Source organism: Cervus elaphus, chromosome 19 (genome assembly GCF_910594005.1).
Source record: "Cervus elaphus chromosome 19, mCerEla1.1, whole genome shotgun sequence".
Lineage (NCBI taxonomy): Eukaryota > Metazoa > Chordata > Mammalia > Artiodactyla > Cervidae > Cervus > Cervus elaphus.
Genome location: NC_057833.1, coordinates 53,963,992 through 53,988,707, shown reverse-complemented (window position 1 = coordinate 53,988,707; position 24,716 = coordinate 53,963,992). Strand labels below are relative to the sequence as shown.

The 24,716-nt window shown below is 39.6% G+C and overlaps 1 protein-coding gene across 7 annotated transcripts in view; it reads left to right on the top strand.

Moving 5' to 3' along the window:
* Positions 1-24,716, top strand: part of CFAP91 (cilia and flagella associated protein 91) — a 106,925-nt gene that overhangs the window by 55,155 nt on the left and 27,054 nt on the right. For 6 of the 7 annotated variants that reach the window (XR_006335354.1, XM_043874956.1, XM_043874957.1 and 3 more), the window contains 7 exons: positions 6,310-6,426; positions 8,528-8,599; positions 9,780-9,926; positions 12,096-12,317; positions 15,791-15,939; positions 16,499-16,590; positions 18,229-18,294. Coding sequence is in view for 6 of the 7 variants with exons in the window: in XM_043874956.1 (XP_043730891.1) it covers positions 6,310-6,426; positions 8,528-8,599; positions 9,780-9,926; positions 12,096-12,317; positions 15,791-15,939; positions 16,499-16,590; positions 18,229-18,294 (865 nt within the window). In the remaining variant the exon portion in view is untranslated. The remainder of the gene's footprint in view (positions 1-6,309; positions 6,427-8,527; positions 8,600-9,779; positions 9,927-12,095; positions 12,318-15,790; positions 15,940-16,498; positions 16,591-18,228; positions 18,295-24,716) is intronic. The other variant, XM_043874953.1, reaches the window with a different exon arrangement.

Sequence of the window (24,716 nt, the reverse complement as noted above, 5' to 3'; positions counted from 1 at the left end):
ATCCTTTAATAAATAATCCTTTCCATAAAGTACCATGTGTAACAAGCCTTAAAGGTCCTTATGACCCTCTGATCTAAAGGCTGAATTACAGCCATTGTGTTCGGGGGCAAGTAGATCACTTTGATGCCTTTGTTGTTGAACTCATGGGATCCTGAATGGCCAGGTATGACCTAAATCAAATCCCTGATGATTATACAGTGGAAATAACAAATAGACTCAAGGGATTATATCTGATAGAGTCCCTGAAGAACTATGGACGGAGGTTTGTAACACTGTATGTGAGGCAGTGACCAAAACCATCCCCAAGAAAAAGAAATGCAAGAAGGCACAGTGGTTGTCTGAGGAGGCATTGCAGATAGTTGAGAAAAGAAGAGACGAGAAAGTCAAAGGAGAAAGGAAAAGATATATCCATCTGAATAAAGATTTCCAAAGAATAGCAAGGAGAGGTAAGAAAGCTTTCTTAAGTGAACAATGCAAAGATATGGAGGAAAATGATAGAATGGGAAAGAATAGATATCCCTTCAAGAAAATCTGAGATACAAGGAGAACCTTTCATACAACGATGGGCACAATAAAGGACAGAAATGGTAAGGACCAAACAGAAACAGAAGAGATTAAGAAGAGGTGGCAAGAATACACAGAACTGTACAAAAAAAGGTCTTAATGACCCGGATAACCACGATGATATGGTCACAGACCTAGAGCCAGACATCCTGGAGTGTGAAGTCAAGTGGACCTTATTAGGAAGTGTTACTACAAACAAAGCTAATGGAGGTGATTGAATTCCAGCTGAGCTATTTCAAATCCTAAAAGATGATGCTGTTAAAGCACTGTATCAATATGTCACCAAATTTGGAAAGCTTATCAGTGGCCACAGGACTAAACGAGGTCAGTTTTCATTCCAACCCCAAAGAAGGGCAGTATCAAAGAATGTTCAAACTACTGTACAGCTGTGCTCATTTCACATGCTAGTAAAGTAATGCTCAAAATCCTTCAAGCTAGGCTTCAGCAGTATGTGAACCAAGAACTTCCAGATGTACAAGCTGCTGGATTTTGAAAAGGCAGAGAAACCAGAGATCAAATTGCCAACATCCATTGGATCATAGAAAAAGCAAGAGAATTCCAGAAAAACATCTGCTTGCTTCCCTCATGGCTCAGATGGTAAAGCATCTGTCTGAAATGTGGGCGACCAGCGTTCGATCCCTGGGTTGGGAAGGTCCCCTGGAGAAAAAAAGGACAACCTACTCCAGTATTCTCGTCTGGAGAATCCCATGGACAGAGGAGCCTGGTAGGTTATAGTCCATGGAGTCACAAAGAGTCGGACACGACTGAGCAACTTCACTTTCTTTCAGTTTTGTTGACTATGCTAAAGCCTTTGACTGTGTGGATCACAACAAACTGTGGAAAATTCTTCAAAAGATGAGAATACCAGACCTCCTGACCTGCCTCCTGAGAAATCTGTATGTAGGTCAAGAAGCAACAGTTAGAACTGGACATGGAACAACAGACTAGTTCCAAACTGGGAAAGGAGTAAGTCAAGGCTGTACATTGTCACCCTGCTTATTTAAATTATGTGGAGAGTACATCATGCAAAATGCTGGGCTGGATGGAGCATAAGCTGGAATCAAGATTGCCGGGAGAAATATCAACAACCTCAGATATGCAGATGACACGACCCTAATGGCACAAAGCGAAGAGGAACTGAAGAGCCTCTTGATGAAAGAAAAAGATGTATCCAAGGCGATGAAGGTGAAAGAGGAGAGTGCAAATGCTGACTTAAAAGTCAACATTCAAATTATTAAGATCATGGCTTCTGGTCACATCACTTCATGGCAAATAGATGGGGTAAAAATGAAAACAGTACAGACTGTTTTCTTGGGCTCCAAAATCACTGCCGATGGTGACTGCAGCCATGAAATTAAAAGATGCTTGCCCCTTGGAAGAAAAGCTATGACAAACCAAGACAGCGTATTAAAAAGCAGAGACATCACTTTGCTGACAAAGGTCCGTTAAGTCAAAGTATGGTTTTTCCAGTAGTCATGTATGGATATGAGAGTTGAACTATAAAGAAAGCTGAGTGCCAAAGAATTGATGCTTTTGAACTGTGATGCTGGAGAAGACTCTTGAGAGTCCCTTCGACTGCAAGGAGATCAAACCAGTTGATTCTAAAGGAAATCAACCCTGAATATTCTTTGGAAGGACTGATGCTGAGGCTGAAGCTCCAATAGTTTGGCTACCTGATGTGAAGAACTTACTCATTGGAAAAGACCCTGATGCTGGGAAAGATTGAAGGCAAAGAAGGGAATAACAGAGGATAAGATGGTTGAATGGCACCACTGACTCACTGGACATAAATTTGACCACTCTGGGATATGGTGAAGGACAGGGAAGCCTGGTGTCTATAGTCCATGGGGTTGCAAAGAGTTGGACATGACTTAGTGACTGAAAAACAATGAACATCAACAGGGACATTGTCCAATATCTAAAGAACTTTAAGAGGCAGTCCTTTTTTGGCAAGGTACTTCCTGACTTTAGGAACAACGCATTAATTAATGGAACTAATTCAGAAACCTGGAGCCTGTCCAGGCTTTCTTTTACAGCCAGAAAGATTGGCAGCTGGTGATTATCTTTTTCCCTTCAAGGCTAGGGTCTTAGCAGCTTTGTAGATAATGCAGTTCTGATCATAACCTAACTGCATTTGCACAAAAAGAGTTAGCATTTCCTCTTCTGCCTTGAATCCTGGTGCTTACTTCTCCTCCTTAGTAAAAAGTATCCTTTGTGGCATTTTCCCCCATAGTAGGGCACTTTCATCAGCATTAAAAACATGTTCAGGAAGATATTCTTTCCCCTCAATGATTTTCTTAATGGTGTCTGGGAACATACCTTCTGCCTTTTGGTCAGCAGAAGCTACTTCTGTTATCTTGGTTTACACCAAATCTCTTTAGAAAATTATCAAACCATCCTTTGCTGGCATTAAATTCTCCAGCTTTAGATCTTCACCTTCCTTTTACTTAAAGTTCTCATATAATGACTTCTTTTTTTTTTTTAATTGTGTGTGTGTGTGTGCGCTCAATCGTGTCTAACTCTGTGCTACCCATGGAATATGGAGCCTACCATACTCCTCTGTCCAGAAATTTCCCAGGCAAGAATACTGGAGTGGGTTGCCATTTCCTACTCCAGGGGATTTCCCAACCCAGGGATTGAACCCACATCTCTTGCATTGGCAGGCATATTCTTTACCACTAGCGGCATCTGGTAAGCTCTTTTGAATCATATTAGAGCCTATAGGTATGCCTTTTTTTTTTTTCCCTCCAAACTCATCAAATTATGCTGTATCCTTTACTTTTGACTGTGCTGGGTCTGTTTCTGCATTTCTCTAGTTGTAGCCAGTGGGGCTACTCTCTAATTGAAGTGTGCAGGCTTCTCATTGCAGTGGCTTCTCTTGTTGCCGAGCACGGGCTCTAGAGTACATGGGTGTCAGTAGTTGCGGCATGTGGGCTTAGTTGATCCCTGGCAGGTGGAATCTTCTTGGACCAGGGATTGAAACTATGCCCTCTGCACTGGCAGGCAGATTCTTAACCCACTGAACCACCAGGGAAGTCCAAGTATGCCTTTCTTATAGCAATCCTGCATCCACATGAAAGCTTCATTTTCAACATGAGATAAGAAAGTGTTTTGCCAATGGTGCAAGGTTTTCACATCTGCTTATAACCATAGCTTCTTGAATTTCCTTTTCTTTTTTCACAGTGGTCCTTATGCTAGATTCATTTATTCTGAAATCGTGGGGAACTGTGGCTTCAGACCTCCATTTGTGGTTCATATAAAGCACTTCACCTTTTTCTTGTAATATCAGGACTTTTCTCTCCTTCTTGGGAGCAAACCCAGCATCACTAGTGACACTTCATATGGGTCCCATATTGTTACTCAAGGCTTACAGTATTGCACTAAACACAGTGAAAAATATACAAGAACTGCTAGAGATCACTTGTTACCATGACATGCAGTTTATTGCAGAGATGAATTGCTCCTTCAGATGCTTGGCGTTACCTTACATTTTAAGTGGACACTCACAATGCTTGTTGTTTTTCAGTCGCTCAGTCATATCCAACTCTTTGCAACTCCATCGACTGCAGAACACCAGGTTTCCCTGTCCTTCACCATCTCCAGGAGCTTGCGCAAACTCATGTCCATTGAATTGGTGATGCCATCCAACCATCTCGTCCTCTGTTGTCCCCTCCTCCTCTACCTTCAATCTTTGCCAACATCAGGGTCTTTTCCAATGAGTTGGCTCTTCACATCAGGTGACCAGAGTATTGGAGATTTAGCCTCAGTCTCAGTCCTTCCAGTGAATATTCAGGGCTGTTTTCCTTTAGAATTCACTGGCTTGATCTCCTTGCTGTTCAAGGGACTCTTCAAGTGTCTTCTCCAGCACCACAATTCAAAAGCATCAATTCTTCAGCACTCAGCCTTCTTTATGGTTTGACTCTCACATCCATACATGACTACTGGAAAAGTCATAACTGTGACTATATGGACCTTTGAAGGCAAAGTAATGTCTCTGCTTTTTAATGTCTCTAGGTGTGTCACAACACTTGAGTTCACAGCAAAAGCAACAGATGGTAGTTATGAATTTATTTTAGTAGTATAGTATGTCCTACAGTTAGTTTTGAGCAGTTATCATTTAATACTGCATCTTTGTTTACATTTCTCTTGACTTTGAATGGCATCACATATGGTCTGTAAGTGTCTGTGTGCATAAGTTCAATAAATTTTAACGTTTTATAATAGATTTGTGTGTAGTCTTGGGAAAGATTAAGGGCAGGAGGAGAAGGGGGCGACAGAGGATAAGATCATTGGATGGCAACAATGACTCAATGGACATGAATTTGAGCAAACTCTAGGAGATGGTGAAAGACAGGGAAACCTGGTGTGATGCAGTCCATGGGGTTTTAAAGAGTCAGACATGACTTAGCGACTGAACAACAACGAAGTGATAACATAGACTAATAACTACATATATTTTATGCATTCATGACATACCTGACTTTTTCTATATTTCTAGGCTGTGTGGTTCATATGGAAGTTTTTTCAAATTGTCAAAAATCTCCAAAAAATTTTCCAATACATTTATTGAAAAAAACTCTGCATATAAGTGGATCCATGCAGTTCAAACCTATGTCACTCAAAGGTTAACTCTACTTTTAGACCACTGCTGCTTTCTGTTGATTCAGTAGTTTGGGTTATCATAGAGCTGTTATATATATATTTGCCATCAGATTTATTTTCAAGAAACTCAGAACCTCTATTGCAGCCATGGTAATTGGATGTGGTTCCAAATTTTACTCATAATTAGCATATTTTTTATAAATTTTAACTGTTGACTTAGTGTTTGTTTTGTCACTTATTTATGTTTTTGTGGGAAAATAGTGTAAAAATTATTAAATGATGAAAAAGTAATTAAAGTGTGGTTTTAAAATCACAGAGATCACATTTTTTGATACTTTTAAGCTAAAAACATCGCATGTCTGAAAATGGAACCAATGAACAAAACCTTATGTCATGTATAATTCTGTCAGGATTTTTGATGATTAAAAGTAAAATAAATATATATATAATGCATGTTGAAATAGAAACACATTCTTTCACAAGGAACCAAATGTGAAAATCTTGATGTGCTTGGCTTCAAAGTCAAGCTCTGTTCACTTGAGAACAATTGCCAATTAATACCCCTCATTTCCCCCATAACAATAAAATATACTAAATGCTTTAGTCATGCACTGCACAGGACATTTTCTGTTGCCCCAGGCAGTCATTTAAAACAGCAGATTAGCTTATGTGGAAGAACAGAAGTTGGGGGATTTGCTTGCATACACACATCGCAGAACCTTTTAAAAACTCAAAAACATTTTTTAAGTCTCCAAAACTTTTGATTAAAATGGATACACCCAGAATGTTTCATGTTTGTTTAGTGGGAAACTTATTCATGGAATATCATAGGTGCACCCTGGTTTGTACTTTCTCAAACTGGCCTAGCATGGCCATAGAGAAGATTGTTTCTGACTGATCTGGTAGTGGGAAAAATACAAATGTAAGAAATGACACTGTTTTGTTTTGTTTTGTTTGTTAAGAGTTCACTTTTCAGAGCAATTTTAGATTCACAGCTAAATTAAAAGGAAGGTAGAGATACTTTCTTATTCCCACATATGTATAACCTCCCCTGTTATAAATATCCACCACCAGAGCAGTACAGTTGTTACAGTTGCTGAACATATATTGACATATCATTGTCAGACACTGGTGTTATTTCAGGCATTGTTGGAAAAGAAGAATAAGGATTTCAAAGCAAAGAAGCCTATGCGTTTTCTTCAAAGAAAGCCAGTACCTCAACCTCGACTTCCAACTCCAACCCTGGAGATGAGTTCCAATGTAAGTTTGAGGCTTTTTTTATTTGAAAAGCTAAATTCAGCTTCACTGTCTGTTTATTCTCCAGATAGTTTGGGTTAAAAACAAACCTAACATAACCATGTTCATTTCCCAAGATCTGAATTACATTTCCTTTATCCTTTATTTCAAATGCACACAGAAAAAAAAAGCAAATTGAAATCTAAATTCAATCCTTTTCAAGAATAAAAACACAAAGAATGAAATCTTCCCAAGAAAAATAGGCATTAGAAGGTAATCCTGATGTATGTCAAATAAGAAGATGGAATGATGATCAGATACTGTAACTGTATTCCCACATGAAGTGGTTGATGATAGCTGGAATTAGCAAGGAATCATCAAGACAGGCCAGTTTCTGGGTTAAGATTGGCCAGAGAGCTGACTCCAGGGCTATGCCTTACCTTCTCAGGGCCCCACACTCAGTTTGGTCAGCATTTCAAGAGTTGGTTAGGATTTAAAGGACTGACGCAGAAAACTCACAAGAAACTGCTGGAGATGCCACAAATTTGCAAATTTGTTATGTATAGTTAAAGCTATGGTTTTTCTAGTAGTCATGTACAGATATGAGAGTTAGACCATAAAGAAGGTTGACCACTGAAGAATTGATGCTTTTGCATTATGGTGCTGGAAAAGACTGTTGAGAGTCCCTGGGACTGCACAGAGATCAAACCTGTCTGTCCTAAAGGAAATCAACTATGAATATTCATTGGAAGGACTGATGCTAAAGCTTAAACTCCAATACTTTGGCCACCTGATGCGAAGAGCCAAGTCATTGGGAAAGACCCTGATGTGGGAAAGATTGAAGCCAAAAGGAGAAGGGGGCAGCAAAGGATGAGATGGTTAGATAGCATCACCAACTCATTGGGCATGAGTTTGAGCAAACTCCAGGAGATGGTGAAGGACGGGAGCCTGGCATTCTGCAGTCCATGGGGTCGCAAAGAGTTGGACACAACTTAGCAACTGAACAACAACAACATACTTTACAGAGAGAACTATAACTGCCTGGTATATCAGGATGTTGCTCTTGGGAGGTCAGTTTGTTCTTTCCCAACACAGGGCAGTTCTCACACAAAGCCAAACTGCACATAAGGTTGTGCTTTGCCAGAGCAGGGGAGTTGATGGGAGATCTCACTAGCACCTCCAATGGCTCTGAGATCTCGGGAGAGGTGGGAATGCTCCTGCTGACTGGCCACAATGCGCTTCTGGGCAGCATCCTCTTTTCTAGACTTTGTGCTGACCACTGCCTGTGGTTAACATGTCTTTCACAAGTGTTAATGCCATTAATTCCACTATTGATATCTTTTGCATTGAGGGGCTTTAACTAAATTTGTAGACTCTGTTCTTTTTTGCTTTTACCCATACTTATTTAAGGTGATTTTTGTAGATTGCTGATTTTGTCCATTATATTCTGATTTTACCAGTTTAGCTAAATTCTTGTGAAAAGCACCTCATTTTTAACTCCAATATACCCCAGCTGCATTCTTTGTCTCATGTTCATGTTCAGTCACTAAGTTGTGTCCGACCTTTGCAACCCCACGGAATGTAGCCTGCCATGGGGCTCCTCTGTCCATGGGATTTCCCTGGCAAGAATACTGGAGAGGGTTGCCATTTCCTTCTCCAGGGGATCTTCCCAACCCAGGGATCAAACCCTTGTCTCCTGCATTGACAGGTAGATTCTTTACCACTGAGCCGCTAGGGAAGCCTTCATTCTTTGTCTACTCATGATTAAACATGAAAAAAAAATTATTGCAAAAGGGATGTTATTAGCAATACCTAGTGCTTCAAGAAAGATTTTGTTGGAAAAGAATATAGAAAAAATGAAAATGGCTTAATTTGTAAGGATAGCATGACATTGGGTGAATTTTTTGCTTTTGATATAATTTACCAATGATATGAAAAATATAATGAATTTTGACAATACTTTAATGTCATGTTTAAAATCCTATGTTCAAAAAAGGATATTGTTTTATTTCTCTTTAAGTCCTTCTGGTGTCTAGCTTTTTTGCTAGATATAAATCTTCAGAAAAGTATTTGATGGCGACTGCTGAAGTTCTCAAGCTGCTTGGTTCTCTCTTTGTTTTTTTAGGAAGAAGAAGATATAGAAATGGCAGTGATCTACCTTCAAAAGTTGCTCCGGGGCAGAGTTGTTCAAAACATGGTGTGTAGGGTGGACCCCTGGCCCTGTTCTTCTCCTGTGAGACTAGATTCAGAGTGCACCCGTGCTTGTTTCCTTGGGGGTAAATTGCCTCCCACACCCCGCTGTCCTGTGGAACTATGCTATTGAGTTACCTACTCTTTCCCTTTTACTGCCATAGCTAGCCCAAGTGAGTGGCACAATATCAAGGAAAGAAAGGACCCGCCTGCTGTTTCCTGTAGTGTAACCAAGGCAGCATGAAGCTAATGTCTTCCATGGAACTGCTGAATCCAGCAGTTTTCATACATGAATTTTTACTATTAAGCATCACAAACCAAGTGGATTCTCTAATTTTCCACAGTCATAATAATCTGAGTTTGCATATTAGCTAGCAATGCATGAATAATAAATGGAATAGCTAAATAAATAACTATAGTTTTGAAGTCTTAACTGTGTATGCTCACATTATATATTCTTTACCTGTATCAGCACTTTTTTTTTCTATCAATTACCCATTTTACAGATGAGTAATATGAGCCTGAGTGAGATTATGTTCACTGTCAGCAAATTCAACTCTGGTCTTCCTGACCGCAAAGCCTTAGTCAGATCATTGTGCTTCTTAAGTTTAAAAAGGGACTGATGTAAAGCCTCAGCTAAAACATTTTTTCTTCCCCAGACAGCTATAACTCTTAAGAGACTCAGTTATGGTGAGTCAGTCCAGGGAGGCTGGATGAACACCTGTGTTCAGCACTATTCCCTATCCTCCTGGCATTATTTCCGCAGGAGAAACGCCACAGTGAAGTTCAGACAGCAGGTCGTGTATTCCAGACCAGGAGCAGATCTCTCAGAAAAGAAAACTGACCATGAAACATATCACCCCCAGGCTTCCTAGGGGAAGAGCGCAGGAAATGAAGGGAAGGCTCCAGTTTCTTAACATGACCCTAGAGTTGTCACCTTGTCTTGGAGGCATTTTAAGAAATTCAGTCAACAGTTAACTGATAGCTGAGTTCCTTCTCTGCCTGAACAGCTGAAGGAGCAGAAAACAGGGCTGACGCCTAGCTCTGTGGCGTACACCTGGTCCGTGGCCCTGAGAGGCGGAGCAGAACCCGCTGTTCATGAGCGCCTCGCCAGTCACTGCCTGCAAGGCCTCGTGCCTGCACTGGCAATGCTGATTTGCGGGTCTCTCTGGTTTGATTTGATACAGATGTTTGAAGGGAAGGAGAAGCGACTGGAGTTGATCCAGGAGCTGCGCACCAGCCACGCACTGCAAGAAGACGACAGGCTGGTGAAGAAAGCCGAGAAGCAGGTGACCCTGGCCCTGCAGCGGCAGAGGAACTTGCACGAGCACAAGGTTCTTTCCTCTCCTTTCTTGTCCCATTTTCACCCTTGATTTTTATTATTGTGCAAACAACAGTACAGTAACAACAGATGAAGTGATGTAAAAGAATGGCTGATTCATGTCAATGTATGGCAAAAACCACTACAATATTGTAAAGTAATTAGCCTCCAACTAATAAAAATAAATGGAAAAAAAAAGAAACACCCCCCACAATCCCAGCATTTTTTGCCAGTGGCACTACTGTCCAAAATTTGAATGGACTGTATCCTCCCTGAGTTGAGTATGCTTATTTTTTTTTTTAATTTGCAAAAAGGAAAGAAAAAAAGCTTTACTATTTTAAAAGGTTTCCTTTTCCAATTTTTCTTAAATATTTCTATTTAAGAAAATATAATATTTCTATTATATTTCAGTGGAAGCTAAGTAGAATGAATAAATACTGAAAGCAATAAGAAAAAGTGAGAAATGAGATTTTAAAAACTGTCCACACTTGAGATGTATGAGTTTTGGAGCTGTATGTAGCTCATGCTCCTTAAACTACATATTAAATATGTTAATATGTTATTCTGTGACTTTTGTCAGGTCCTCTGAGCTCTGTGTGACTGACAATAGCTGGTGATTGCAGCTCTAACCCAACAACTGTAAATGTGTTTCCTACTTTCTGCTGGTATTTGTGTATATATACACAGTAGTTAATGTTGACTAAAGTGGAGGTATACTTTTACTGTCTCTCCCACTTATCTGTAAATCAATGTGAAAAGAATCAGTTTGCAGAGTGTTGTAAGAAAGTAGACTTACAGTGAAGTTAATATTACCCACCTTTAGTCACACACACCACTCTCCTGCTGTGAATTGGGCACAAACAGTCAGCAGCTCTGAAGCGAGCACCCCTGTACTTCCTTCATGTGACAGCAGGGCTGGGGTGCTCTCTGAGTGACGGGAGCTGGTTTGGGAGAGGGAGGGAGAAAGCCACAGATGGTGAGACCCAGCCAAGGGACCAGAGAAGGAAGAGAAGAATGTAGTCACTGGAGTCTCTGAATCTGGGGGCCCTGGAGCCCTGGGCATGATGGAGACGAGCTGCATATCTGTTCAGACAGAGAGCAGAATGCTCAGGCAGTGGAATACCCAGGACCTGGATGCAAGAATGCCCACCTCGGCCCCTTCAAGGTTTCTGATTATAGACTTGAGCAGCTACAACTAAGACAATCCAGAGTTTTTAATTCATCTGTCCCATTTAGTATATAAATATTTGACTGACAGACATGATGACAGCTAAGAGCTAAGGGAAGAATTATTGGGAAGAGCTGTCACATAGCCACAGACTCACTCTGTTTACCTTCGGCTACTCCTGGCTACACCTGTGGGATGCAGGCATCTGGGGCAATGGGCATCTCATGTACCTATAGCAATGCTGATCCTCTCATTTTCTCCCTCTCTTATATCAAGGGGAATCATCAGTGTGAGAGCAGCAAGTATCTGGGAGAAGAGCCTTTTCCCCTTACCACTGAGGCTAGGAGCAGAAACACAGTACAGTCTTCTTAAACACTTTTATTCTCATTGTGCCAAAGCCAGGACAGAGGGACCCATAAATAAACACTGTGGCTTATTCCTGGCCAGGAACTCTGGGCCCCTCTCTACCTCAGTGACTACATAGACATGTAGGCTTATTTCCTAGTCTGTTTCAAAGGCAGTTCTTAATGATTTTGAAGTTACTTAAATGAATAAAAAGTACCAAGGTTTTCTACTCTCATGTTACTGAAAAGCTTAAAAATTCCCCAAACTTGGTGTTAAAAGACCAAGCATTGAAAAATTAAAAGGTATCATGAGTGAATTTCTAGGAGATTCTATTTTTTTGAACTTCAATATTATCTTTTAATCAAAACCTTGACATTTCCCTTCATGTCTGGGAAGACATAAGCACTTTACCTTCTGGATAAAATTGAAAGGAAGAAAAAATTGTGTGGATGCTAACTAATGTTTTGCTAAGCTATCATCTATAGCTGAACAATCTGCTTCCTCAAGTCTAAGTTTGTATCATAAGTTTGTATCATAAGTAAAACCCAACGGTTTTACTAGGTGCGTTCTGAAAGGGACGTGACTGTCGAGGGTAACCCAGCATCCCTCCTCATGAATCACACTTCTTAGTGGAATCTGTATCTTTATAGTCATATAATTATTTTTAAGGTGTCGCTGGTTGAAAACCATTTGGCTGGACTGGAAGGAAGGGTGCTGGCGGACATGTTTGACTTCCTGTCCAAAGAGCTGGTGAGGCTGCAGGAGGAGAGGCGGGTCCACGCCCTGGCCATGCTGGCCGAGCGGCAGCGCCGGATGCGTGAAGCTGAAGAGAGCGGCCGGCGCCAGGTGGAGCAGAGGCGTCTGCAGGAGGAGGACCAGATATTTAAGGAGGCAAGTGGGGACATCGTAAGGAAGCCATTTGTAAGGAGCCGAGTCAAACCCAAGGAACCTCAAGATAGGAGATGCTTTCATTTTTTAATTGTCTTCAACAGATAATGTATTGGGGTCCTAGGATATGCTCAGCAGTATGTAAAGGCATTGTGGAGTACTTTAGAGGGAAATACCAGGCATGGCCCCTTCTCTCCTAGAACTTAAATCCTATATAACATGCAAATAAAAGTAGAATAAGAAAATGCGGTGTTTCCTGAGGGAAACAAATGGGGCCCAGTGACACATTTTTACAGAGGTCATTGGGGGTACTTGTTGTATGAACAGGTTGGAGGGAGGACAAGGTGGAAATAAGAGACCTGAAAGGAGTCTAATGAACTAACTTAGGCCAGAGTGAGAAATAGGGTGAAATCAAGTATGAAGTCCAGTTTCCAGTGTCAGTGAGTAGGGAGATGATGGTTGTTTTCCGAGGCGGGAAAGCTGAGGGCTGAATAGGTTTGGGGCAAGGGTGGGATCGGGAGTTTGATTTACATTAGTTTGAGATATCTTGGTAGAGGTGTCATTTCAGCAAATGAATATATAAGATGGAATTTAGAAGAGATTTTTTTACTAAAGATACAAACGTGGGAGTTAAGAATGCCAGGCTGGTAAATTAGAATTGTGAACAAGACCCAGTGGATGTGAAATTTCCAGACTGATCCAGATGCAAACTCAGAGGAAATTTGAGGAACCAATAATATCTCAAAGCACTCTTGCCCTCATCAAGAATGCAAAAGCTCAAGTGATAAAATTGGAGGGGATTTGTGAGGAAGATTTCTTTAAAGGGAGCTGTGCTGTGACTAATACCCACCCCCTCCACCATATCACACCTAGAGTTTGGGGAGAGTATGTCCCCTTTCTTGGGGAGCTTGATGTGTGTTCTTTCAGTTAGGGTGTCTGACCCCCAGGAATGCAGAGGTGGAAGCTGGGCAGGCTGAGGGGTTTGGGCACAGAAGAGGCTGTGTGGGCGGCCAGCACACCCAGAATATGTCAAAGCAAAGACTGTCTCCCTTGGGCCAGATGGGAAAGATGGAAAGTGCCAACCTTTTTTAAAAAGTGCCAATTTTTTTTTTTTAATTCCTGTCCAGGAGGCTATCTGAATTGTAAATATGGATACTTTTGAGCTCCTTGGGTGAGAAAAAATAATGCTATGTCAACTTGAGGCTTTCTTATTTGATTTGTGATTTTAAGGATTTACCCAATTCCCAGGGAATTAGGATTGATTCATAAATAGTATTTGCTGTTTTTTCTAATTAAAAAATTGATTAAAATTAAAGATTTTCCATCTTCTATACAGCTTAAAAACTTGCAGGTTGTATATTGTCAAGTGCAGCTTTTTAATTGGAGTGGAGGATCATCTCTGGTGTCAAACAGCCTATAATAATAATTTGTATTCTAGTTTCCTGTCATCCTAACAGCTTTTATTTAAATAGAATTACTGAGATTTAGCAATTTTTAGCAAACGAGTACTTACTATCCCCTACTGAAATCACTAAGGAAAAACCAACTGGGATGGGAAGAACCAGTTGGGAGTGAGAATAAAAGGAGAGAGACAAAGGAACCACTACACTCAGAAATATGAAAAGGAAGATGCTGGTGAAAGACTTCTAGGAAGGTGTCTTCTAGATGGGAACAGCCCCAGGAAATGTCAGCACATCTGGGAGGGGCATGAAAGGGTTAAAATGACCCTTCTGGCCTGATTTAATGATCATTTATGTAAAGAATATATCCATCTAGGGACGCCCCCATGCATCATTTACATTCCCTATCTTCCATCATAAGATCCTTTTATAGATAAATATGCTTGCATGCACATAAATATATCAAAAACCAGAAATGTGCACATTAGTAAATTTCCAGGAAAATAACATATATTGAGAAACATAGTCACAGACTCATATTTAAATACATATACACTACATGTCCATACGTGAAGACACATTCACAAACATAATCCCTTGTGCACAGTATTAGCAAAGATGTGGAGGACACAGTGACACACACATAGCCACCCGAACGTTTCCTTTACTCACTTATGCACATATAAGCACAAATGTGTCCACAAACATGCACATTTATAAAGATGTATGTAAACACATAAGTACATATATTGTTAGAAGTAGACCACGTTGAACTTCCCACCTCTGAACAAGACTCAACTGTCTAATTGTTCTGTTCTAGGTGTGACTTGTCTCCAGGATAGCAGGCATGTTGTATATCGCTTTGTGCCTTCCACAGCACCAGCGTAGCCCTCTGTACACAACAGGCGTTGAGAAAATATATGTTGGTTGGTTTGCTGATACCATATTAAACTATGGTCATTGGGGCTCTCCCATAAGGGAGGCACAGGAATTCAAGGATATGGACTTGGTATTTCACTGTAAACATTTCATATTCAGAGTCCTGCTATAGTGCCAGTCAAGAAACAGGTACTAAGTTGTTACTGAGTCCCAAGCATTATCTCAGATATGAAGAAATATTTAGACATTAAACAGAAAGTGCTCTTATCCCGCAAAGCTCAAAATATATCGAGACTACATAGAAAACAAAGTATGACACCCTTGATGTTTGTGATACTTCCTGTGTATCTACCTGTCAAACAGGCAAAACTAAATTGTATTATTTATGACTGAAATCTTAAGGAACAAAACTGTAAAGAAAATGAAGTCTGCCATAAACTCATGAGCATGGAAAGGAGCTGTGGTCAGATGGAACCCGCTGTGACCTCTGGGATACTACCAGTGGCTTGACCAGAATTAATTGCACTGTACATTTATGTGCTCTGCACTTTTCTAAATGTATATTCTATTTCACAATTTCAGAAAGCTTTAAAAAAGAAGCAGTCCAGGACTGATATGATAGTTTAAAAAAATTCATCAGAGATCCAGAATGCTTCTAGATTTCTGCTTTTCTGTCCCTGGGGCGTGACCCTCACGGCAGTTTAAGACGACTGGTGCCTCCTACATTTTGTCCCCATGAAATGAGAAATGAGAGAAAAAAATAAGCTAGGTCTTTCCCTTTAAGAATCCTTTAAGAGAAAGGAGAGAAAGGATGTTGTGTAAATCTTAGTCTCTGCCACAGTTAGGTAGCTTGAGCAAGTCACACTGCTGATAAGAACAAAGACAGGACCTAAAACAGGGTTCCTGAGTCAAGCCTGTGATCTTTTTGCAGTGTTTTGTATTGCCAACCCCAAATTGAGACCCATAATTCTAAAATAAGCCAAATATGTAGAGTCTGCCCAGAATGGGTAGATACAGGTCGATTAGAAATGGACTACAATTTTTTTTTTTTTAAAGGAATGTACAGTGCAGGGACTATTGACTTGATAAATGAAATAGACATGCTAAAAATGTTGGCCAATTTTTGTGCATTTTTATTCTTGCTTATGGTAGTAGCATTCCTTTTCTGAGTAGCTGAAGTATTTGGGGCTTTTGCAGGTGATTAAAGTTCACCAAAGCACTGTAACTTCCTATCTGGAGGACATAATACTGAACACTGAAGAGAATACTGCAGAAGAACAAGCCAGGGCGGAAATAGAGAAGATGGCTGAGGAAATCAATGACATTGCTTATGAAATGGAAAGCCGGTGTGTACCAAGGGGACAGATGGTGGGATGGACAGCCCCTTTGCTGTTACTCATATGTTTTTTAAGAGCCTAAGATTTCACCACCAAGGAGAAACAAATAACTAACTCATGCTTCAGTATGCATTTAGTTTTAACAGCAGCCAGCAGACCTGTACTTTTCTATGGCAGGAGCCGCACATTGGGAATAGAATTTTCAGTTATCCTCTGCAGTCTGGATCACTTTCATATTTCTTACTTTTAGAATATCACAAAGCTTGAAAGCAATGTGAGTATGTCCAATTTTACTTGGATATCACCCCAAGGTTTTTGGCTTCCATGTGTAAATCGTGTCTCTTAACACTCCTTTCCTGGGAGGCAGGGGAAGTAAAGGACAAATTTGGATTTTCCAAGGAGTTAAGGAAACTCACCAGGAATGTGCTATTTCAGATCACTCAAGGAAAAGGCAGTCGTAGAATCTGAGCAGTGGGGCTCCTTACCCATGCAAGGAGGATCCAAGTGTAAATTGGCAGCTCAAGCAAGGCAGCAAAGGAAACACTTTTAATATGTTCTTATTTTTTAGTCGAACTCAGCTTCAGTCAGAGGAGATTGTGGCCGAGTTGGTTTACAGTTTCCTGATCCCAGAGGTGCAAAAGGACTTTGTCAAAGAAAAGGGTAAGCCAACATAAATGCTTCACTCGATAATCTTTTTAAAGATATAAGCTATTTTCAATATTCCAAAGATTTAAAACTGAGCAGAGGCATGGGGGAGATTCTGAAGAAGAATCAGAGTTATCTTCAAAGTGTGTCAGGTTCTCTTGATGCTGTCCAATGGCAAAATATAATCACCTCCAGTATGGATGGATGTGGTTCTAATAAGTTTGATGAAGCAATAAATTCCAAACCTCCTTTAAGATGAAGTTCTCAAGTTCTCAGAGGAGGTGTATTTTGGCGTTTTTGTTTTTGATTTAAATAGTTGATTTACAATATTATGTTAGTTTCAGGTATACAGCAAAATGATTGTTATTTATATATGTATATACACACACACATATCTTCTGATTCTTTTCCATTATAGGTTAACAAGATATTGAATATAGTTCCCTGTGCTATACAGCGAATCCTTGTTTATTTTATATATACTTGTGTGTATATGTTAATCCCATATTCCTAATTTATCCCTCCCCCATCTTGTTCCTCTTTGGTAACCATCAGCTTGTGTTTTGTGATTTGATTTTTTCAACGTGAAACAAATGTTGAGAGTATGCAGGGTTTTCCAACTGTAGCTGCCTTCTGGAGGCAGGGCATGTGCAAGTCAGGTGCTGAAAAGCGGGAAGCCTGGCAGACCTAATGGTATTCTGCAGCTCTGCTGAGTCACAATATCTTTTGTTCCTGCCAGGGCTCATCTCAGTATAAATATCCTCACTTATCATTTGCCAAAAGTGGCATGTTTCTAAAGATTGCTGCTTTTATTCAATAGAGGAGGAGAAGAAAAAAAAATGTGTTTTAAGAAACAATGTTCTTCCAGAGCTTTCAGGGTACAGTGATAGTCCTGGGCCCAGAGGGAGCGGGTGCTACCAGTAGATCAATATTTAAGTGAAATATGAGCCTGGGAGGTTTTAAGAGTTTGCAGGAGAATTCTAGACAGGTTTAAGAGAAGTGTAATATTTCAGATCACGTAACTAGGGAGTAAGGAATGGTGGAATTCTAATGCATTAGAAGAGAACAAAGAAATACCCTGTTTTCCCATTACACGATTGTACTGTAGTTTTTAAACCAGTATCCCCAGCAATGAGCACTTAGTTTATTCCCGTGTGTTTTCCTGTAAATAGCTGTGAACATCCTGGTCATTCTTCTGAGAGTAAATTCATAGTAGTACAATGCTGGAAATAACAGTCTGTGTGTTTTACATTTGATAGATACCACCAAACTGCCCCCACAAAAAAACAAGTCATATCCCCATCAACAGTGTATGATAATGCCTCTACCAAAAAAACTTCAATTTTTAGATCAAATAATAAGTATTTACCTGTATCACTTTCTATTATAAAAGGGATCTTAATGTTTTCTAGATCCTTAAGAAAATAAGCAACTCCTTTCTCCTCCTCAATCCAAAGTGAGGCCAGCCTGTTTCATATCAGTTCACCTGAGGAAGGGGAGAAATCCTGTGTTTAACAGTTACTAGTTTGTAACCCTCTCCCCCAGCTTCTCCTGACTCTGAGAGGAAGGAGCTGAAGAAGTCTTGATCTATAGGAATCAGTGGGAGTCATCTGTGGGCAAACTGAGCAAATCCTATCCTCTTCCCTTTATAAGGACATAGCCCAAATGAAGAAAGCCATCTGGACGGGGAGTACACATTGTATTTCTTTCTCTTTCCAAGTAAGTCCATGCATATAAATACTCTTTACTCCAAATTAAGAACTATCACATACAGACCATTTGATATCTCATTACTGATTTATTTGGATGCATTAAAAAATTTTATTGAGGTCTCGTTGACTTATTAGTTTCAGCTGTACAACAATGATTTAAAATTTTTATAGATTACATTGTTTAAATTTATTATAATATATTGGCTATATTCCCTGTGCTATACAATATATCCTTGTAGCTTATTTACTTTATAGATGGTAGTTTGTATCTCTTAATCCCTTATCCCTATCTTGCTTCTCCCAACTTCCCTTTCCTCACTGGTAACCACTTGTTTGTTCTCTGTATCTGTGGCTCTGTTTCTGTTTTGTTAAATTCATTTGTTTGATTTTTTGAGATTCCACATGTAAGTGATAACTACAGTATTTGTCTGTCTATTTGATGAAGCACAGTACCTTCCACATCAATCCGTGTTGTTGCAAATGGCAAGCTTGTTTTCTGTTTATGGTTCTGTAGTATTCCATTATGTATGTGTGTAAACTCACACATACCCATGTCTTTTTATCCTTTCATCTCTTGATGGACATGTAAGTTGCTTCCATATCCTGTCTATTGTAAATAATGTGAGGAGCCAGCTCATTGGAAAAGACCCTGATCCTGGGAAGGATTGATGGCAGGAGGAGAAGGGGAGACAGATGAGGTGGTTAAGAAGCATTCCTCCCTCCACAGTTTTTTGAAAAGTTTGAGAGTAGGTATTTACCTGTGAAGCCATCTGGTCCAGACTTTTGTTTGTTGGGAATTTTTTTTTTTATTACTTATTCAATTTCAGTACTGGTACTTGCTCTTTTACACTTAATTTTTCCTGGTTTAGCCTTGTGAGATTCTACATTTCTAGTAATCTGCCCACTACTTCTTGGTTCTTTATTTTATTGGTATATAGTTGTTCATATTGTTCTCTTATTTCTGTGGTGCTGGTTATAGCTTCTCCTTTTTCATTTCTGATTTTATTTATTTGGTCCCTCTTTTTTTCTTGATGAGTTTCACAAAGAATTTATCAATTTTATCTTTTCAAAGCAACAGCTCTTATTTTCATTGATCTTTTCTACTTTTTAAGAAGTAGGCTACATTTCATTTATTTCTTCTCTGATCTTTGATTTCTTTTCTTCTACTGACTTCTGTTAGTTGCTCAGTATATGATCACATTCTTGGTTTGAGATATTTCTTTCCTGAGGTAGGCTTGTATCACTATAAACTTTCCTTTTAAGAGCTGCTCTTGCGACATCCCTGAGATTTTGGATCGTTGCATGTTTTACTTCATGTGTCTCCATGTATTTTTTAAATTTCTTCTTTGATTTCTTTAGTGATACATTGGTTGTTAGTGGCATATTGTTTGGCCTCTGCATGTTTTTAGTATTTTCTCATAGACTAAAAACTAAAAGGAGGCTTTTAATTTCAGAATTGTACTTAGAAAAGATGGTGAGATTTAAGTTTTATTAAATTTATTGAGACTTGTTTTGTGGCCTCAGTTCAGTCACTCAATCGTGTCTGACTCTTTGCAACCCCATGGACTGCAGCATGCCAGGCCTCCCTGTCTGTCACCAACTCCCAGAGTTTACTCAAACTCATGTCCTTTGAGTCAGTGATGCCATCCAACCATCTCATCCTCTGTTGTCTCCTTCTCCTCCTGCCTTCAATCTTTCCCAGCATCAGGATCTTTTCAAATGAGTCAGTTCTTTGCATCAGGTGGCCAAAGTATTGGAGTTTTAGCTTCAGCATCAGTCCTTCTAATGAATATTCAGGACTGATTTCCTTTAGGATGGACTGGTTGAATCTCCTTACAGCCCAAGGGACTCTCAATAGTCTTCTCCAACATCACAGTTCAAAAGCATCAATTCTTCAGTGCTCAGCTTTCTTTATAGTCCAACTCTCACGTCCATACATGACTACTAGAAAAATCATAGCTTTGACCAGATGGACCTTTGTTGGTAAAGTAATGTCTCTGCTTTTTAATATGCAGTCTAGGTTGGTCATAACTTTCTTCCAAGGAGTAAGCGTCTTTTAATTTCATGGCCGCAGTCACCGTCTGCATTGATTTTGGAGCCCCTAAAAATAAAGTCTGTCACTGTTTCCCCATCTATTTGCCATGAAGTGATGGGACCAGATGCCATGATCTTAGTTTTCTGAATGTTGAGTTCCAAGCCAACTTTTTCACTCTTCTCTTTCACTTTCATCAAGAGGCTCTTTAGTTCTTCTTCACTTTCTGCCATAAGGACGGTGTCATCTGCATATCTCAGGTTATTGATATTTCTCCTGTCAATCTTGATTCCAGCTTGTGCTTCATCCAGCCCAGCATTTCTCATGATGTACTCTGCATATAAGTTAAATAAGCAGGGTGACAATATACAGCCTTGACGTACTCCTTTCCTGATTTGGAACCAGTTTGTTGTTCCATGTCCAGTTCTAACTGTTGCTTCCTGACCTGCATACAGATTTTTCAAGAGTCAGGTCAGGTGGTCTGGTATTCCCATCTCTTGAAGAATTTTCCAGTTTGTTGTGATCCACACAGTCAAAGGCTTTGGCATAGTCAATAAAGCAGAAATAGATGTTTTTTCCTCAACTTTCTTGCTTTTTCGATGATCCAGCAGATGTTGGCAATTTGATCTCTGGTTCCTCTGCCTTTTCTAAAACCAGCTTGAACATCTGGAAGTTTATGGTTCATGTACTATTGAAGCCTGGCTTGAAGAATTTTGAGCATGACTTCGCTAGTATGTGAGATGAGGGCAATTGTGCGGTAGTTTGAGCATTCTTTGGTATTACCTTTCTTTAGGATTGGAATGAAAACTGACTTTTTCCAGTCCTATGGCCACTGCTGAGTTTTCCAAATTTGCTGGCATATTGAGTGCAGCACTTTCACAGCATCATCTTTTAGTATTTGAAAGAGCTCAACTGGAATTCCATCACCTCCACTAGCTTTGTTCATAGTGATGCTTCCTAATGCCCACCTGTCTTTGCATTCCAGGATGTCTGGCTCTAAGTGAGTGATCACACCATCGTGATTATCTGGGTCATGAAGATCTTTTTTGTATAGTTCTTCTGTGTATTCTTGCCACCTCTTCTTAATATCTTCTGCTTCTGTTAGGTCCATACTATTTCTGTCCTTTATTGTGCCCATCTTTGCATGAAATGTTTCCTTGGTATGTCGAATTTTCTTGACGAGATCTCTAGTCTTTCCCATTCTATTGTTTTCCTCTATTTCTTTGCGCTGATCACTGAGGAAGGCTTTTTTATCTCTCTTTGCTGTTCTTTGGAACTCTGCATTCAAATGGGAATATCTTTCCTTTTCTCCTTTGCTTTTCACTTCTCTTCTTTTCACAGCTATTTGTAAGGTCTCCTCTGACAGCCATTTTACTTTTTTGCATTTCTTTTACTTAAGCATGGTCTTGATTCCTGTCTCCTGTACAGTGTCACGCATCTCCATCCATGGTTCTTCAGGCACTCTGTCAGACCTAATCCCTTGAATCTATTTCTCACTTTCACTATATAGTTGTAAGGGATTTGATTTAGGTCATACCTGAATGGTCTAGTGGTTTTCCCTACTTTCTTCAATTTGTTTGAATTTGGCAATAGGCATCTTGTGGCCTAGCATGTAATTTATCCTGGAGAATGTTCCATGTGCACTTGGAAGGAATGTGTATTCTGCTGCTTTTGGATTACATATTCTGTATATATATCTAGTAAGTTCATCTGGTCTGGTGTGTCATTTAAGGCCAGTATTTCCTTATTAATTATATATGTGGATGAACTGTTCATTGATGTAAGTGGGGCGTTAAAGTGCCTAGTATTGGAAACCTGGATGGAGTCAAACAAAGATTAAAATGTTTTGGGGTTTTGTATAAATATGGAAATTTCTAGATGAAGAGAAGACTATTCTTGCAGGAAAGCTGTTTGTATTTCACTGCAGAGAAATTTCTGAATAATTTCATTTCTCAGTGGGGATTTTCATTTTCATTGCCTGTGACAGAGGGACCCATATCCTAGGTCTTGCTGTAAAATAAATTCTTTCACACACACATGCACACACACCCTAGTATTATGTGTTACTGTTGACTTCTCTTTTTATGTCTGTTAATATTTGCCTTGTGAATTTAAGTGCTCCTGTATTAGATACATCTATATTTATAATTATTTCTTCTTTTTGGACTGATCCCTTGATTATTATATAATGTCCTTCTTTGGCTCTTATAACAACCTTTGCTTTAATATTTGTTTTGTCTGATATAAGTATTTCACCCCTGCTTTTCTGTTGATTTCTTTCAGCATATAATACCTTTTTCTACCTCTGTGTGCACTTCTAGATGTCAAGTGAGTCTCTTTTTTTTAAACTTATTTTTATTTTCGACTGCACCGGGTCTTCATTGCTTTGTGTGGGCTTTTCTGTAGTTGCGACGAGGCGGCGCTACTCTGCTGCAGTGACGGCTTCTCTTGTTGCGGAGCATAGGCTTTAGGCAGGCGGGCTTCAGTATTTGCAGCACCCAGGCCCAATAGCTGTGTGCATAGTAGCTGTGTGCACAGGCTTAGTGTCTCTGAGGCCTGTGGAATCTTCCCAGACCAGGGATTGAACCTGAGTCCCCTGCACTGGCAGGCGGATTCTTATCCAGTGCACCATCAAGGAAGTCCCAAGTGAGTCTCATTATAGGCAGCATATATTTGGTTCTTTTGTATATACATTCAGTCACTGTGTCTTTTGATTGGAGCATTTAGTTCATTTACATTTAAATTAATTATTGTTAGGTAAGGAAGATCCCCTGGAGAAGGGAATGGCAACCCACTCCAATATTCTTGACTGGAAAATTCCAGAGACAGAGGAGCCTGGCAAGCTACAGTCCATGGGGTCACAAAGAGTCGGACACAACTGAGCAACACACAACATACACATACACACACACACACGTTGATAGGTAGGTGTTGCCATTTTGTTTATTGTTTTGGGGTCGTTTTGGTAATTCTTTTGTTTATTCTTGCCTTCTCTTCCCTTTTAATGATTATTTTTAGTGTTATTTGGATTTCTTTCTCTTTGTGTATCTGTTGTAGATTTTTGGGTTTTGGGTACCATTTAGTTTATACATAGATGTAAACAACTCTATATATGGTTAAGAGCTTTATCTCTTAATTTCAAAAGCATTTTAACAAGTCTGAATTTGTATTGTCCTCCCTTCATAGTTACTGTTTTTCTCATATTTTGTGTCTAATTGCTTTGTGTATCGCTTAGCTGCTTACTGTGGCGATAGGTGATTTTAGTACTTTTGTCTTTTAGCCTTCCTACTAGCTTTCTATGTGGTTCATTTACTACCTTTACTATATATTTACCTTTACCAATGAGCTTTTTTCCCTCATAATTTTCATGTTTCTAGTTTGACCTTTTCTTTTTCACTTAGAGAAGTCCCTTTAACCTTTCTTGTAAAGCTGCTTTGGTGGTACTGAACTCTTTTAGCTTTTGCCTATCTGTAAAACTTTTGATCTACCAAATCCAAATGAAAGCCTTGCCAGGTAGAATATTCTTGGTTGTAGATTTTCCCTTTCATCACGGTAACTGTATCTTGCCACTGTTTCCTGGCCTGCAGAGTTTCTGCTGAAAAGTCAGCTTGATAGCCTTATGGGAGTTCCCTAGTACATAACTTGTTTCTTTTCCCTTGCTGCTTTTAATAATATCTCTTTATCTTTGATTTTTGCAATTTTAATTACAGTATGTTTTGACATGGTCCTCTTTCGGTTGATCCTGTCTGGGGCTCTCTCTGTGCTTCCTGGACTTGCATGTTTTATTCATTTCACAGGTTAGGGAAGTCTTCAGCTATTATGTCTTCAAATATGTTCTCTGCCACTTTCTCTGTCTTCTCTTTGAGACTCCTGTAAGGTAAATGTTAGTGTGTGTGATGTTGTCCCAGAGGTCTTTTATACTGTCCTTATTTCTTTATTTTTTTCTGTTTAGCTTAAGTGATTTCCACTACTCTCTTACGGCTTACTGATCTTTTCCTCGGTATTAGTGTATTTTTCATTTCAGTTACTGTATTTTCATCTGTTTAGTTCTTTATATTTTCTAATTCTTGGTTAAAAACGTTTACTGCTCACTCTGTTCATCCATTCTTCTCTAGAGTTCCCTTTTTTGTTGCTATTCTGCCTAATTTTTTTTTAATTGAAGTATAGTTGATTCACAATGTTAATTTCTGCAGGACAGCAAAGTGATTCAGTTATATATATATACACATCCTCTTTTTACATTCTTTTCTGCTATGGTTTATCACAGGATGGTGAGTATAATTCCCTATGCTTTACAGTAAGACCTTATTTATTCATTCTGTGTCTGGTGAGTGGGGGCTACATTCTGGGGAGGCTGTCTGGGGGGCCCAAAGTGTCTCAGAGCTGGTGTTGTCCTG